Source organism: Lactuca sativa, chromosome 1 (assembly GCF_002870075.4).
Source record: "Lactuca sativa cultivar Salinas chromosome 1, Lsat_Salinas_v11, whole genome shotgun sequence".
Lineage (NCBI taxonomy): Eukaryota > Viridiplantae > Streptophyta > Magnoliopsida > Asterales > Asteraceae > Lactuca > Lactuca sativa.
In genome coordinates, this window is record NC_056623.2 from 142808151 (window position 1) to 142825252 (window position 17102).

At 33.9% G+C, this 17102-nt stretch overlaps 2 protein-coding genes across 2 annotated transcripts; both read right to left on the reverse strand.

Annotated features, from left to right (window-relative positions):
• Nucleotides 1-423: 423 nt before the first annotated feature.
• LOC111910787 (putative disease resistance RPP13-like protein 1) lies at nucleotides 424-4055 on the reverse strand. The gene has a single exon (XM_023906605.3). The coding sequence runs from the start codon at nucleotides 3976-3978 to the stop codon at nucleotides 424-426; it is 3555 nt and encodes a 1184-aa protein (XP_023762373.1). The 5' UTR covers nucleotides 3979-4055.
• Nucleotides 4056-6566: 2511 nt separating this feature from the next.
• On the reverse strand, nucleotides 6567-6926 carry LOC111910786 (putative disease resistance RPP13-like protein 1). Its single transcript, XM_023906604.1, has one exon. It carries the CDS (start codon nucleotides 6924-6926, stop codon nucleotides 6567-6569), a length of 360 nt encoding a protein of 119 aa, XP_023762372.1.
• Between the last annotated feature and the right edge of the window lie 10176 nt (nucleotides 6927-17102).

Sequence of the window (17102 nt, forward strand, 5' to 3'; positions counted from 1 at the left end):
TCCTTTGTGAGCTGATGAAATTCTGAATCCCTACTAGAATCAGGAGTACTAGAAGGAATAGAATTACCAGAAGTAGTAGTAGAGGAATTGGCAGAAACATTTTTATTAAAGTTATTCTGATTACTGGACTCATTTCTTGACTTAAAATCTTTGGGATAACCAATTAGCTTATAGCATTTATCAATTGTATGACCTTTAATTCCACAATTTTTACACTGAACAGATTGAGTCTTATTTTTATTAGTGTTGTTGAACCCAGATTTGCGGATCTTCAGGTGTTATGTGAGTTGATAAAATATCTTGTTCATTGTATCGGTGTAGTAGTTCAGTTGTTAAAAGCATATACACATCTTCTTTGTTCTCTCGGTAACTGTTAGGGTTTTCTCTAGTAGAAGATCGTAGTTTTAGATCGTGTTCTTATTTTCATCCGAGAGTGAGTGTGATTGTAGTGAGATTTCTGGTGTAAGTTGATGTATAATCGAACTGGTTTATATTAAATAAACTGTTCAAGTTGGGAAGTTTGTGTGTTTGTGTTTTTAAGAGCATCCTTAAATTAGGAGGCCACACCCCACAAGGGAAGGAGTAGTCCATACTTGGACATTCATTTATATACATTTCTTCCAAAGATGTGAGACTTTGAAAATGCTCATGAGGAAATGACTTTAGATTCTTGCAATCACTGATATCAAGAGATATTAGGCGAGACATGGGGAGAAAACCACAATCTGTGACTGGAATGAGATTGGGTTGTAACTGTATGTTATCACAATCACTGACGATCAATTCAGTGATACCGGATGGCTGCTCCTGCAATGCTGAGAAGGTCAAGGATATCATTGAATCACAACTGTTGATCACCAACCTCTCAACACTATTTGGACAACTGTAACTCTCCAGCGTCTCACAAACACTAAACTTCACTTCTTTAAGAGATTTCATGCTCTTCCCAAAATTAACCTCTTTCTCGGCTGATGAAACCAACTTTTTACAATCATATACTTCCAGCTTCTGTAAACTCACAAGACTCTTGCATGCCTCTGATTCTCGTTCCCACAAGTATCTCAGTTCATCACATTTTTCAATGTACAGATGTTCAAGTGCCCTAAGATGCATTAAATCTTCTCCATGTAGTCGGGTAAGTCCTTTAACATCCAAAATATCCAATTTAACAAGTGACGAGGACAAACCAACCATGCTTCTTAACACTGCTTCGGAACATTCTTCAATATATAAAACCCGAAGTGAAGGTATCAATCCGATTGACACATCAGCTAGTTCTGGACAATATCTAATAGAGATCTCATGAAGACGAGGAAAAGAACTAGGAGTTCCATGTTCATTGCCATTATTAATCGACCATCTCTTCCAACCTTCCATATCATAAAATTCCAGAACTTCAAGCCATGGAAATCCAATGCCAATAAAAGAACTTACAGGTGCAAGAAACTCAAAACCCACACTCTTCACTTCACTCATGCTTTCAACAAACAATTTCTTAAGAGACCGTAAACATCCAAGTGTTGGTAACTGTGTACTTCTACAACCACATAATGTAAGCTCTGTTAACTCATCAAACGAGGGATCCCCGACCCAACTAGGAAATCTCGTTCCCTTGTTATACAAAATCTTGAGGATTTTTAACTTAGGAGGAGGCCTTAGTTCTTCAAGTACTTCATATTCAATCGTCTCATCCCGAGAATCATCAAACACATTATCACTCCATTCCATCTCCAAAACTTCAAGACCCTTCTTTTGATGTAAATTGGCATCCTTTGCATGGATTGGATTTATCACTTTGTCCAGACCAATAATGAAAAGCTGACCTTGAAGATCCGATAATTCCTTAAGATCTGATATTTTGAACCCGTTGGCTTCTTCAATCATGACCTTGGATAGAGTTTGTAGACTCGTCAAGCCACCAATTCCTAAGGGCAACTTGATCACCTTTGGAGTATTATCTATTCCAAAATGTCGAAGGTTTATCAACTTTGCAAAACTTTTTGGCAAGCTTGATAACTCATAACAATCCTGAACCAACAAACTCTGTAGATTATAAAGGTCACTCACTTGTTCTGGCAAACATCTGATATCAGTAAAAGAAAAATTAAGATACCGTAGATGCTTGAGACTACCAATGGATTCTGGTATCCATCTGATTGAAAAAATACCTTCTCGCCAATAAGCTACCAATGGATTCTGGTAATCACTGGGATTCAAGCCCACGACACTTAGCACCCTCAGGAACTGTAGTTCAGGAAGTAATTCGTCCAATAAGCTACCAATTTCCCAAGGTACTGAGATTAGTAAGACAGTTCGCAAACGTTTAGCTCTTTGTAATTCCTTGAGCTTTCTAAATGATCTAGATCCTGAACCTATAAGTGAGAAGTGAAGAAACTTATCAAAAGTTTCATTCATGGCAGATACATCCACCTCACCATCCAATCTAAAGGAAAACTCTCCTGCAACACTTGTGGCCAAATCATTTATCAGGTCATGCATTGTGTATCCTAATTCGTCATCCGTTGAAAGTTGAAAAAAGGACCTTGACTTTAGCTCTTCAAAATACTCATGACCTAAACGCTCCATTGACTTGTTTCCTTTTGATTGGGACAAAAATCCTTCTGCCACCCACAATAGGACTAACTTATTCTTGTCAAACACATAGTCTTTGGGAATTAAGGAGCAGTATGCAAACAACTGCTTCAGATGTGGAGGGAGGTGATAGTAGCTTAATCTTAGAGCCGGAAGAATATCACTTCCATCCTCTATATCCCATATCTCACTCTTCAACAACTCCTGCCATTTATCACCATTCCTATTTCCCTTCAAGATCCTCCCAAGTGCTTTCAAAGCCAAAGGCAATCTACCACATTTCTGAACCATACCTTCACCAAGCAACTTAAGTGTTGGATGTTTGTCAAAGCTTTTTTCACCTAATGCGTGTTGAGCAAATAATGATAAACCATCTTCATTTGACAAAACGTCCAGAGGGTAAGTTTCTTGTGAGTCCATCACCGATGCAACCCTGGTACTCCTGGTTGTGACAATAATTCTACTTCCAGGTGCCCCTGCAAGAAGAGGGCTTTGGAGGAGTTCCCACTTTTTGTGGTCTTCGTTCCAGACATCGTCCAGAACAAGTAGGAACCTCTTCTTTGAAAGTTCTTTTTTGAGGGCCACATGAAGCAGATCTAGATTAGCAAAATCTTTGTTTTTCCCGGTTACTGCTTGAAAAATAGCCTTGCTAATGTTAAATACATCCAACTCTTCAGAAACACAAACCCACGCTCTGAGCTCAAAGTGATCCTTCACTTTCTCATCGTTGTATAAAACTTTGGCAAGAGTGGTTTTTCCTATCCCACCCATTCCAACTATCGACACTACGCTCACATTTTCATCACATTCTTCACAACCTAACAACTTACCCATCAATGTCACTTTATCCCCTTCCCGACCCATGATTTTGGACTCATCAACCAGTGAATTTTCCTCAAGCCGTCTCTCTAGAGTTGACCTTTCATCAGTCACATTCAAACCCAGGTCATTTTTCTGGACAACAAGATCACGCAATTTGGTAGTGATCTTATCTAGCTTTGAACTCATCTTCCGACCATACATAATGTTACGAGGAGAGAATTTAGTACAGCAATTTGGGAAGAACTTCCATACCTTACCAATGCTGGTGGTGGCATGCGCTTCCTGATTCAACTTGCGTCGCATAACCTCGGTGGCCAAATCGTCGAGTACATCGTCTATGTCGTAAGCCAAATCCTGAAGATCGTTCACCCACAGTTGAACAGCTTTCTCTTTAATCTCCTTCTGGGTTGCATCAGCAAGCACGGCTTGGATCAGGGGCAGGTTTTTCTTCCATTTCTTCAGCTGAGAATCGATCCCTTCCGATCGAGCCAGCTTCATCAAGTCACCGGAGATCAGCTTCTCACACAGCACTGTGATGACGGCGCTAACAACTATTTCAGCCATTGAGTTTTGAAAAAAAAAGGAAAGATCGTCGCTTTAATGAGAGTTTTGATTTCAAAGGGATGGAAATTAATTTACAGATGAAAGGCAAAAGGGTAGACTGAATATGTGAAAACTTACGTATTTATAATTTTGCTTTTTCAGATGAAAAGGGAGAAAAATATTTGAAAAAAAATGTATATCGGTGCAGGCGTGGGTATTCTTCAAAACATTCTCGATCTACCAAAACACTGCCACATCATCCTGTATATTTACAAATGCGATAGCAATATTAATAACCAATCAACTATTTTAATTGTATTTAAAATTCTTCTTTTTTCTAGTTTAATATCCAAAAAAATACCTACAATAGCATGTTTCGAGATTTATATTCTTTCTTTTTTTTTTTATAAATTTACCATTAATTTTATTTTTTTATTATCGATTTTGTGTTGAATTTTTAAATTCTTTTTCCAAATTTGTTTTTTGTGATATTTCTGTGTTGTTTTATTTTTATTCTGAAAAATAAATTTCTAGTTTTTTAAGCTTTTTATAAATTAATTTATAATGTATTTTTTAAAGAAAACATTTTCACAGTTTTTTTCACAAATTTTTTTACATGTTTTCTAAAATTCCTTTCTATGTTCTACAAGTCTTATTGTAAATATGTTTTAAGTCGAAAATTTGTTTAGGGTTTAGAATCAAAATTTGTTCAAGGAAAGTATAAAGTTTCCGTAAAAACTATAATATATTGTATACCTCACATTTTGTGATGCTAAAGAAAAGCATAACCCCCAAATACAAAAGTTCTCCGAATGCTTGCTTTGCAACCCAAGAAACCACATTACAAGAAAAGAAAAGAATCACTCCTATAAAATATCTTCATATAATCTTCAGAAGTTTAGCATCTATTTTCCCATGCCATTTTGTTCTGTTTTTACTTACTTTTGCAATGAATAGAGCTAGCCTTCATATGAAAACAATGATTGTCATTCTAGGCTTTAAAGTCTTTTCCTTGAAGTTCAAAAATGTCATACCAACCGTGGGTGGGAGTTTTTAGTGACTAAAGTTTGTATCTGTGTTGTTCCTATAAAAAAATATGAAAAAAAACCTGTAAAAAAAAGAATTTGTGAAAAATTGTGAAACCTAACTTTTATTGGTAAGCAATTTTACATAAAGAAAAACAGTTTCCAGAATAAAAAAAATGAAACAACAAGAAATCTTACAAAAATGCATTTGTAAAAAAAAATTAAAAAACTCACGATTAATTTTGGAGTAAAAGAAAGGCAATTTTATAAAACAAAAAATATGTGTTATGGTCGGACGGTGTGGGTGCAATTGCACACGGCGGTTTGTTGTTTGCTGATTGGACTAGAATAATATTAAAGATCACCACATCATGGGTGCGGTTTAGATGACGGGTTTCCCCGGACAGGATAGCCTCTTCGCACTCTCTCTCCTTCTCTAATTGGCTAATGGTTAGAAAATGTGATATTTTTTTTCTTTTTCACTTCTAATAACATTTAGTTAAATAATATATCTTAAAAAATTATAAAAAGTATATTAAAACTTTATGGTTTCTAGCTCTCTACAAAAAGAGTAATATTTGTATAAATATATTTAAAAAAAATAAGGAAATGAAATATGACTATTTTCGAGGTTTTGAAGAGTGAGGACAGGGAGGGATCTTTAATAGGGCCAGGAGGGGTCTTGCCCCCCCTCCCCCCCCCCCCCCCCCCCTGAATTTTGGGTCAAAAGTAGTCCAATAAGTTAAAAATTTCTAGGTACAGCCCAGAATTGTGAAATGTGGCCCCTCCTACCCAATCGGAAAGACGTGAACGAGATTACGAGAACAATTGAATGGTGAATCGAACCACAATCTGTTTTTCATTGCTCGCTGGTAGTCGTCGCATCGTTGGATGGAAAAGCCTTACGCTAGATGCCACAATCGCCACCGTAGGTCACCCTTGACCCTCCAGCCTCCTGCCTCCACCAGCAGACGCAACACAGCATGGCGCAAGCGGCAACAGATAATTGTAATCTTGTTCACGAAAGAAAAATCATAAAATTAAGTATGCTTCTCACTTTTCTTGCCTTGTTTTTTTATCTTCTTTCTTTTCTAAATTGTAATTTGGTTTTTCTAAATTCCCACTTTTCTTCAAATGTTAAATCTAGTATAGTAGTACTTGGATGTATAATATCATTATAAATTTCCTAATTAATTTATCCTCAATTTCTGTAATTTGAAGTATTTCTGATGGTAAAATTGAGTTCACAATGAACAAGAATTATAAAGTTGAAAAAGTCAAAACTTGCATCTCTGGAATTGAGGAAATGTTACTTTTCTTTTTGTTTGTTGAACTGAATCATAACTCATAAGTTTGCTAGTTGTGGACTTGTGGTATGTATTAACCTGATACCAACAACCCAAAAAAGGCTTTAATATGAAAAAAAAATGAAAACTATACATGGGAAGTCAAGTAATTCAATGAAAACTTTACATGGGAAGTCAAGTAATTCATTTAACTGTGTGATTTCAATGTTGACTGTTTACTGTTTGTTCCTCACATTTTCGTCCTGGTCTTGAAAACTATTTAAGTTTTCAAGACCGGCTAGGCAGCCCTTATACTTGACCTTTCAACATTCACCATTAAACCCAAATCATTTTTCTGGTCAACAAGATCATGCAATTTGGTGGTGATCTCTTCTAGCTTAGAACTCATCTGCTGACCATACAAAACATTGAGAGGACTGAAATTAGTACAACATTTTGGGATGAACTTCAATACATTACCAATGCTGGTGTTGGCATGAGCATCGTTATTCAACTTGCGTCGCAGAGCTTTGGTGTCCACATCATCGAGTACATCATCTATGTAGTACGCCAAATCCTGGAGATCGTTCACCCACAATTGAAAAACTCTATCTGTTATGTGCTTCTGGCTTGCATCAGCAACCACGACTTGAACCATGGGAAATGTTTAGGTTAGAATCGATCCCATCAGATCGAGCCAGCTTCATCAAGTCACCAGATACCAGTTTCTCACACATCACGTGATGACGACGCTAAAAACAATTTCAGCCATTGGAATTTGAAGAAAGGAAATATTCATTTTGTTGAGGCCTTCGATTTTAAGATAAGAAGCAAAAAGGTAGAGTGAGTATGGTGTAATTAGTGCTGGAACTCACTAATCAAAGCATCGACTGTAGTATACTAGCGTCTAGACTTTGGCATGTTTGACATCTCTGTTTTTTCAAAAGAAAAAAAATGAAGTCAGGTGGGGTCCACCACCAATTTACGGAGATAACATTTATAGGTTGATGTTAGCCCATTTTCATTATTATAAAATGAGCACTTTATACCTATTTTTTATAAATAAATAATAAAAATTGGTTATACTACTTTTTAATAAATTACATTATATATATATATATATATATATATATATATATATATATATATATATATATATATAGGGTTATGATTAAATGTGAATCATAAGTATTATGTGAATGTGTGACCAAATTTTGATCAATAGATTAAAAAAATAAAATAGTTGTGATCTTAAGGTACATAATGTTAACATAGGCTGGCAATCACTATATAATTGCATTTAACTACTTGTAAAGGTAAATATGGCAATTTATTAAGAGACATAAATAAAAATTTACCTACATTTTAGGTAACTAAGTCAAACTTAATTAATGAAAATCAAATTAAAAAATTTAACACAAATTAGAATATAATATGTCAATGAGAATCATATGTTTCCCGGAGAATAATTTGAATTTTTTAAAACAAATAATAATATGATATTCTCGAAGAATATATTGTTCTATCTTAGATCTTGATTTTTAAGGAGTAACTTTTAAGAATCAATTTAATTTAACAACAAATCAAATATTCTGTTAGAATTTAAGGTTAAGAATCCGTTTAACTTAAGAACAAATAAAAATTTCTTGCAGGATTTAGGCATAAGGAATGGTTTAACACATTTAATTCTTTACAAACCTAAAGAATTCTTGAAGAATTTGAATTGTTATAATTCTATAGCACAATTTTTTTATACAACGTTAGCAATTCTTGAAAAATATAGTGTTCTAGCTTTATAACATCATAACTTATTTTATACAACTAAAGAATTCTTAAAAAATTCAAGTATTCTTGAAAAATGCAAATATTTAAAGCATTTTTGTGTTTTACTTTCTCCAATGGATATATTCTTATAGAATTTGTTAACATTTTTATGAGATTAAACTTGAAATACATTTTGAAACTGATATACATCAAAAATGTAAAAATATTAAAAAAAATCTTCAATAATTCTTTAAGAATAAGTTATAATACATTTTATAAGGATGACATTCTCTGAGAATGTCTTCCATAATATTGAATTCTAGTGTTTTTTTTTGCACTACATTCGTGAAGTCTTTATTTTTGTTCTTTTTTATGCGGCAGTGGAAATTTTAACTTCAATAGAAGTGTTCTCAATTTCTTCAACTTGAGTTATACATTGTGTCTTATGCACCAAAACCCCGTCTCTCTTCAGCAAACCCTATCTTCAAACCTTTCTAAAGAACAACCACCATTTGAACCTGTATAAAAATAACCATATAAATTACAAAATCGACCAAATAAACAAGTTCTAATTCTCATAATAAGATATTTATATATGTTGATAAATTAAAACATTTTTAAGAAACTACCATCTTCTAGTATGGGTATTGTTCCAAGGTAGTAAACAAGTTTTTGGTGGGTCATACCATTGATTTAACAAATATATATTGATTTAAGATTCGTTTATGAATTCAAAAACAAAATCGACGGGTTAATGTGAATATCATAAGAAAAGTCAAACATTTCGAATTTGAGGCACAATCCAAAAATCCATCAACTGTCGAACTTCTTTTCATGCAATAAGTACAAAAATTAAGAACACTCATGATGTAAAAGTTCATTCCGTTGAATGCATAAATTTAAATATGTAAAGCTTTTAACAAGAATTTGAGAGAATCATCAAATTTTAATTTGCAGGTCCAATTTAAATATTGTATTCAAACTTATAAATAAACCACCAGTTTCGTTGAAGATCCTACCCGTTCCGTACGCAAAGATCCCTCATTTAGCAAGTATAACATATTCTGATAATGAAGGATCGAGGAATTACGGTGGTTGTGGAGGTCTGATTTCATCACCTACTAACAAAATTTATTAATGACGGTGACCATGAAGTTGTCGGAATTCGCAATGAACAACACAATAATGCATATTACAAGAATGTTCACAGATTGAAGATCGAATGATAAGGGACATTTTCCTAATGGATCAACTTCAATTCAAAGATAGGATGAAAAAGAGGAGATGGTGGTGTTGTCTGGTTGTGTTATTAATGGCAGGAAAACGCAGAAAAAAATGGTGGTGGTTTGAGGTTTTTTTAATTGTTGGCTTGGTGAAGATGTGTGTGCGTTTTCATTGATTGTAAAGATAACAAATTGATTAAAAACTTTGCCTAAAATTAAGGGATATTATCTTGGATATATAATTAATTTACATAATTCTCATAATTAATTAGGTTTTTAAAATGATTGGTTTATATTGAGTCATACATTCACACATTACTCAAAGGATATATATGATCCTAACTCTCTCTCTCTCTCTCTCTCTCTCTATATATATATATATATATATATATATATATATATATATATATATATATATATATATATATCCCGTGGGATTGAAGGAACAATAAACTTCTAAGTTTCAGACTTTTGCCACAAATTTTTATAATATTTATATTTTTGCTTAAGATGTTATTAGTTTTTGGGTTTTGCCACTTTTTGTAGCTTTATCCAAAGTTGTTCCTTTTGTTTTTTTCTTTTATACTTGGTCACCAATATATATATATATATATATATATATATATATATATATATATATATATATATATATATATATATATAAAATCTCGTGGGATTGAGGGAACAGTAAACTTCTAAGTTTCTGACTTTGGCCACAAACTTTTATAATATTTATATTTTTGCCTAAGATGTTATTAGTTTTTGGGTTTTGCCACACTTTTGTAGCTTTTTCCAAAACTGCCATTTTGTTTTTTCTTTTATACTTTGCCACCAATTTTCCAATTCTGTTAACTTTGGTCACATTTTTTTGTGTTTTATCCATTTTGACAATTCAAAACTCAATTAACATCAAAACCTTATTCACCCCATGCGGAGCATGGCCTTCTCCTAGTTGATATGGTCGAACGTAAACAGTGTGGAATATGGTCGAACATAAACAGTGTGGAATATGTTTTGTCAAGGTACATAATTAAAATATCTTTTATCTTTATATTATAATTTCACATAAGAATTATAATCTAAATAAATATATAATTATACGAAACTCAATTATAAATCTCTAAATATCCATTCATAGTGTCGAAACCTTTATAAAATATAAAATGAAAAAAAAATCATTTTTGGTCCTTATGTTTTCTCCAGATCTTAAGTTTAGTCTTTAAGTATTAAATTTTTTTTTTACAGATGATCCATTACTTTCAAAACTTTTGATGTTTGGTCATCTTTGCTAAGTTTGTTAGCTTTTGGTTGTTAACTATTATTTGATTATTATATTCGGAGAGTATTTACGTCATTTCACTATCATATGGACCATTTATGATGTTTTGTCTCTCTCTCTCTCTCTCTCTATATATATATATATATATATATATATATATATATATATATATATATATATATATATATATATATATATATATTCTATGAGAGTTACTAAAAGAATAAGTTGTTTAGAAATGTGAATACGTTAAACCTTATAAAATATCGTCATTTTAATGCATTTTCACTAATTCTTATTTATTTTTGTTGTCACACATCGTTTTTTTTTACTCATTTCTTTCTGACAAAATACGACTCAATAAATATTCTGACAACATTCTGACAATATTCTGACAAAATGAAAATAATAAAAATAATAAGTGTATAATAACCTTATAGACGATTTAATTAGTGAAAATGTTTGTTAATGACAATAGTTATGTAAAATTGAAGGTATTTATATTATCAAACAACATATTTTCTTTATCATTATCACAGAATAGCATTGTCCGCACGTCCACACAATAGATGTCAACTCACATTTGAACCTAACTTTATATATATATATATATATATATATATATATATATATATATATATATATATATTATAATTTTTAAAAGGGTCTATCTCTCTCTCTCTCTGTGTGTAACGCCTGGGTTTCAGGGCTAAGCATTTTTAGACAATGTAATAGTCTAGGTAAATTATTGTAAATCTTTTTGAAGTAATAAAGATGAAAAATTTGAATTAGTGAATTATGTGTATTTGTGTGCTTATTACTTAATTATAAAGATAAATTAATAAAGGATAAAAATAAGCGTCAAAATTAAAGTGTGAAATAAGTCCGATATCTTTACATAAAGCTGTAGTGGTTGAAACAAGGGTTCCGTACATATAAAGAACGCCGAAATCCGAGTTATAACGAACAAGTTATGGCCCGTCGAAGTTTTACGGCAAAACAGGCATGGCACCGGGAGACGTAAATAGTGAATTTACGATGGAGGACTTTTTAGCCTTAGTGATCTAAACCAAAGTTGTAGTATATGTTAAACCGAGAACATCCATAAAAAGAACGTCAAAATCTGACTTTGTATGAGGAAGTTATGATTTTTCTAAGATTCGGTTTAGCAGTGCACGACCTGAAACTCGAATTTTAGTTCGAGCATTTTTTGGCTTACGTAACCTAAATGAGAGTTGAAGATCTCATTAATAGGAACACAATGGTAAAAAGATAGATGAAAACGAATTCCATATGAAGGAGTTACGAATTCTTCGCGGTCATTTAGCAGTCTAAACTCCTCCTACTGTTAAATTTGAGATCGATCGAGAATTAGCCGATGAAGTCTAAATGAAAGTTGTAGGTCTTGATTTTACCTATGCATTGAAAAAAAGAACGTCGAAAACGGATCTCGTATGCGAGAGTTATGATTTTCTAAGTTTGAAGACTGATACGCGATAAGGGTGACGTGCACCACCAGAATTGGACATGTGGCACTGCCAGAAGGCTGCCACATGCCCCAACTCGACGAGTAGGTCCTCCTACTCGGCGAGTCACCTACTCGTCGAGTCCATCAGTCAGCACCCCTATAAATAGAGGTGCCGGGTTCCCTCACTTCCTCACACCTTCAAACCCTTCTTTCTCTCTCTACACTCTCTCATGAAGCTCCCTAAGTCCCTCTAAAGTCTAGGTGAACCCCCTAGCATCCAAAGAAAGCCCCGAGGCTCCTGGAGTCCTGAGTAAAGATCCTTTCGGCTCGGGAATGCTGCTCCAGCGAAGCCCGGTTTTCGAGAAAACCCGCTGTAAGTGAGCTGTACCTAAGCTATCTTTAGTATAGCTTATGTTTCAATATAGTAATGTTATTAGGACCTTAAAATAACTATTTGGGCTATTATTATGAGTTATATACGGTGTTGTTTAACTCTTATATAATAATAATAGTAATAGCTAAACTATTAATTAGTCGCAGTTAACGTTAGACTAAACCCTAGTGATATTGATACTAGGTTTTATCGAGGGATAATTGTTTTGAGATAACAAAGGCTGCTCGAAGGCAGAATCACCACCTTTTTCAGGTGAGTGCATAGTTACTTTCAGCTTACACATAGATATGAAGTATTTATATAAATTACGTGTTGTGTGTGCATACTATCTGTATACTTGCTATCTATGTTGGATGAACAATTTTATACACGCTTTAAATGATTTAAACTGTATATGTATTTTATATCTACAAAATGTGTTGGGTAAAACATGGGTAGATTTAATAGTTGCTGTGTGATAAAATAAAATAATGAGAGGCCTCGTTATAGATGTTATTGATGATCAAGTCATCTACGGAGTATAGATGACGACCACAGACTATGCTCGACAGTCCAGTGGAACACTAGCAGGCTCGCAACCTGTAGGTGTTGATTTGAACTGTGTGCTCACCAGGTGTACTCCATCCCCCACATGGTTGCCTTAAGGACATTTATTGCTGAGGAATCCCCTTAGCAGTAGTGTCCATCTCGATGATAGTCCTTAAACTAGGTCCCTTGTGTTAGATGTTATAGGGACGTAAAGTGAGGATAACGGGAACAGGTAATCGGGTTTGTTTGGTTTGATAAAGTTAATAAACTTATTTATTGTGGGTTGAAAACCCTATGACCAGCCTCCCAAGCCTGACCCACTCAGTTTCTTGTATTACAGGTAGTGGCGCATGAGCATAGATGTGATGTCTTGGGATGAGAGATTAAGGAATTTTAGGCCTGTAAATACGGAATAATGTAGTAAGGCCTATGTTGTATAGTTTATGCTTATGATCTGTATCGAACATGACATCCCGAGTCTTTTTAATGAAATACATTTATATGGAAATGCTTTTGATAAATCTTTATCATATTTTGTTTTAGGACAAATTCCGCAACACTTTTATATAAAATGTTACTCTGATTTTCAAACAAAGCATAAACAAAATCGGTCTTTTCTGGCCGTGAAAATGGGGATGTCACACACACACACACTCCCCCCCTCTCTCTCTCTCTCTCCCCCCCCCCCCCTTAAATCCTATGCTTATGTTTCGTATCATTACAACGATCTCAAAGTCATCCTTTCAAGAGCAAACGTTTGGCATGCCACCTCTGAAAGCATCAGATGTCCCAATCGTCTTCATGAACATCGACATTGAATCTGCACCAAGGTACCAATTGACATAGAAGAAGACTAAGGTAATGATTTTTACTTGCAGTGGTAGGGTGTCGTACAGTGAAATTTTCTAATTTCGATCAAAACAAACTCCAATGTCGACTATAACGTCCAACTTGCCTATAATATTGTTTTGGAACTACGATTTCATGACTCTGAGCCAAAATTCAATCAAAATCAGTTCCATCTTTCAACTAAATGAACTTTCGTTCATATTCTAAGCTTCAAAACGTATAATCGAGATCCAATCTAAGAAAACCAGTTCATGTTCGAACTATGCAAACTCTAATTTGGAATCTACACTCCAAACACTAGTGCCATCTAGAAGTGTGGAATCCATTTACTAGAAGAATCAAGTGGAATCCATTTGAAATAAGAAAATGTGTTCGTTAAAGATGAGAACAGTGGAAGAAAAAAGAACTTAGGGCTAGTGTTTTATGGTGATTTTTTTCTAGAAGGTCTTTAGGGCTCCGATTCTAAAAATCAAAGAACATCCTCTTTGGTTCAATTTCACATTTGGAATAAAAAAAATTAGATAAAAACTATTACCTAGGGCTAAAAAGCTTGAATCTTGCCTCGTAAATATTGTATCATGTTCTTTCCCTGCTAAGCCCTAGGCTAACAACCTAGGTCTTACAAACGATGGCCAAGAGCCACCTCCTGGTCTTCTATGCAAGCATCACAAAGAAAGCTAGCATTCTACATATAACTTCCAGGGTCCAAATCCTGGTCTTGCATATAATTGCCATGGGCCACCATATAGAACCGCCATAGGCCACTACCTGGTGTTCCTACATACATAATCTAGTGGCAGACATTGGTGCCTTCGACTCACAAGTATAGTGAGGAGACTCACCTGAATCACAAAGCCGTCTAAAACCCAGCTTAATGTCGTGCCAACCACACCAAACAGCTCTCACCACCAAAAGATGGGTGCTAAACACCTCCTAACAGTCCACATGAGGTAAACCCTAAGTCTACCTTCTAAAAATAGAAATTTCATCAAAATTGACGCCATGCCAAAAGTCAAAGGTCAAAGTCAATGGTCAACGTTGAATTTAGTCAACCGCCATGTTGTGACCATCCATCGTCACGTCGTGGCCCTCATACAGTCGAACAGATGAGCATTTCCTAGTCACCACACCATGGCGACCTAAGGCCACATCATGGGCTCTAGGTTTCTAATAGCTTAAAGGATCAAGTCGTTTTCTTCAATTCCAAGAGCTCCAAAGCTCAGATCCTGTCCATTCTATATATAAATGTACAAATCTTCCAACTTTATCCATTAAGACACCCAAAGATATCAAAATCTCAAGCCATGGGTCCAAATTAAGCTAGGTACAACAATGTTTTAACCATTAAGTCATTCATCCAAAAAATTCCTTAACCCATCACTCCACAGGGGTTTCCACTACCAGATCTAGCATAAAGATGGAAGGTTTATAGACATGCATGCCCAATACATGTCTAGATTCCATTTTAGGTCAAAATGAGCTAATATGACCAAAAACTCATGTAAAGTAAAAAAACCCCCAACCAACATCTAGATCTATAATATATGTTGCTCATGGGACTCAGGAGAGTCATAAAGTTGCCAAATTTATGTGTTCCTTCCATTCAAACTTGCTTAGAGATGAGGAACATGGGATAAAATCTCAGATCTAACCACTTCAAGCCATAAAGTTTGAGCCTTTGACACTTATAAAGGTCCAGAAGCAATGTGGGATGTTGATGATGTTGTTTACTTGCAAGTTCCGCCACTAGTGCACCTTCTTCTCCTTATTCTCCTCTTCTCCAAGCCAATAAATGATCCAAAAGGCCACAAATCACTAAGGGAATTAGGGTTAGGGTTTCTTTGAGGTAAAAGGGTTTTAGAGGCTGGTAATGAACCCTTGAGATGACTTAGAGAGGTTTAAATACGAAGGGAACCCTAAAAGAATTATGATCTTGGGACAGAACTATTGACACGTCGTGGTGGCCAACTCTTACTGAGTGTTTACATAACCATTTTATCTAAAAACATTATTAAAAAACAGAGTCTCCCAAGATCCAACATTATAAAACCAAGGATGTGTACGATCTCGCCTTCACCTTGCCACGGTCCTCAGAAGTACCTGTAACAAAACTAAAACTATAACCCAACTCTTACTGAGTCTCCCTAAAGTACCGCCACATAATATAAAATATAAAATGAAAAAAAAATCATTTTTGGTCCTTATGTTTTCTCCAGATCTTAAGTTTAGTCTTTAAGTATTAAATTTTTTTTACAGATGATCCATTACTTTCAAAACTTTTGATGTTTGGTCATCTTTGCTAAGTTTGTTAGCTTTTGGTTGTTAACTATTATTTGATTATTATATTCGGAGAGTATTTACGTCATTTCACTATCATATGGACCATTTACGATGTTTTGTCTCTCTCTCTCTCTCTCTCTCTCTCTCTCTATATATATATATATATATATATATATATATATATATATATATATATATATTCTATGAGAATTACTAAAAGAATAAGTTGTTTAGAAATGTGAATACGTCCAACCTTATAAAATATCGTCATTTTAATGCATTTTCACTAATTCTTATTTATTTTTGTTGTCACACATCATTTTTTTTACTCATTTCTTTCTGACAGAATACGACTCAATAAATATTCTGACAACATTCTGACAAAATGAAAATAATAATAATAATAAGTGTATAATAACCTTATAGACGATTTAATTAGTGAAAATGTTTGTTAATGACAATAGTTATGTAAAATTGAAGGTATTTATATTATCAAACAAAATATTTTTTTTATCATTATCACAGAATAGCATTGTCCGCTCGTCCACACAATAGATGTCAACCCACATTTGAACCTAACTTTATATATATATATATATATATATATATATATATATATATATATATATATATATATATATATATATATAATTTTTAAAAGGGTCTCTCTCTCTCTATAACGCTTGGGTTTCAGGGCTAAGCATTTTTAGACAATGTAATAGTCTAGGTAAATTATTGTAAATCTTTTTGAAGTAATAAAGATGAAATATTTGAATTCTATGTGAATTATGTGTATTTGTGTGCTTATTACTTAATTATAAAGATAAATTAACAAAGGATAAAAATAAGCGTCAAAATTAAAGTGTGAAATAAGTCCGATATCTTTACATAAAGCTGTAGTGGTTTAAACAAGGGTTCCGTACATATAAACAACGCCGAAATCCGAGTTATAACGAACAAGTTATGGCCCGTCGAAGTTTTACGGCAAAACGGGCACGACACCGGGAGATGTAAATAGTGAATTTACGATGGAGGACTTTTTAGCCTTA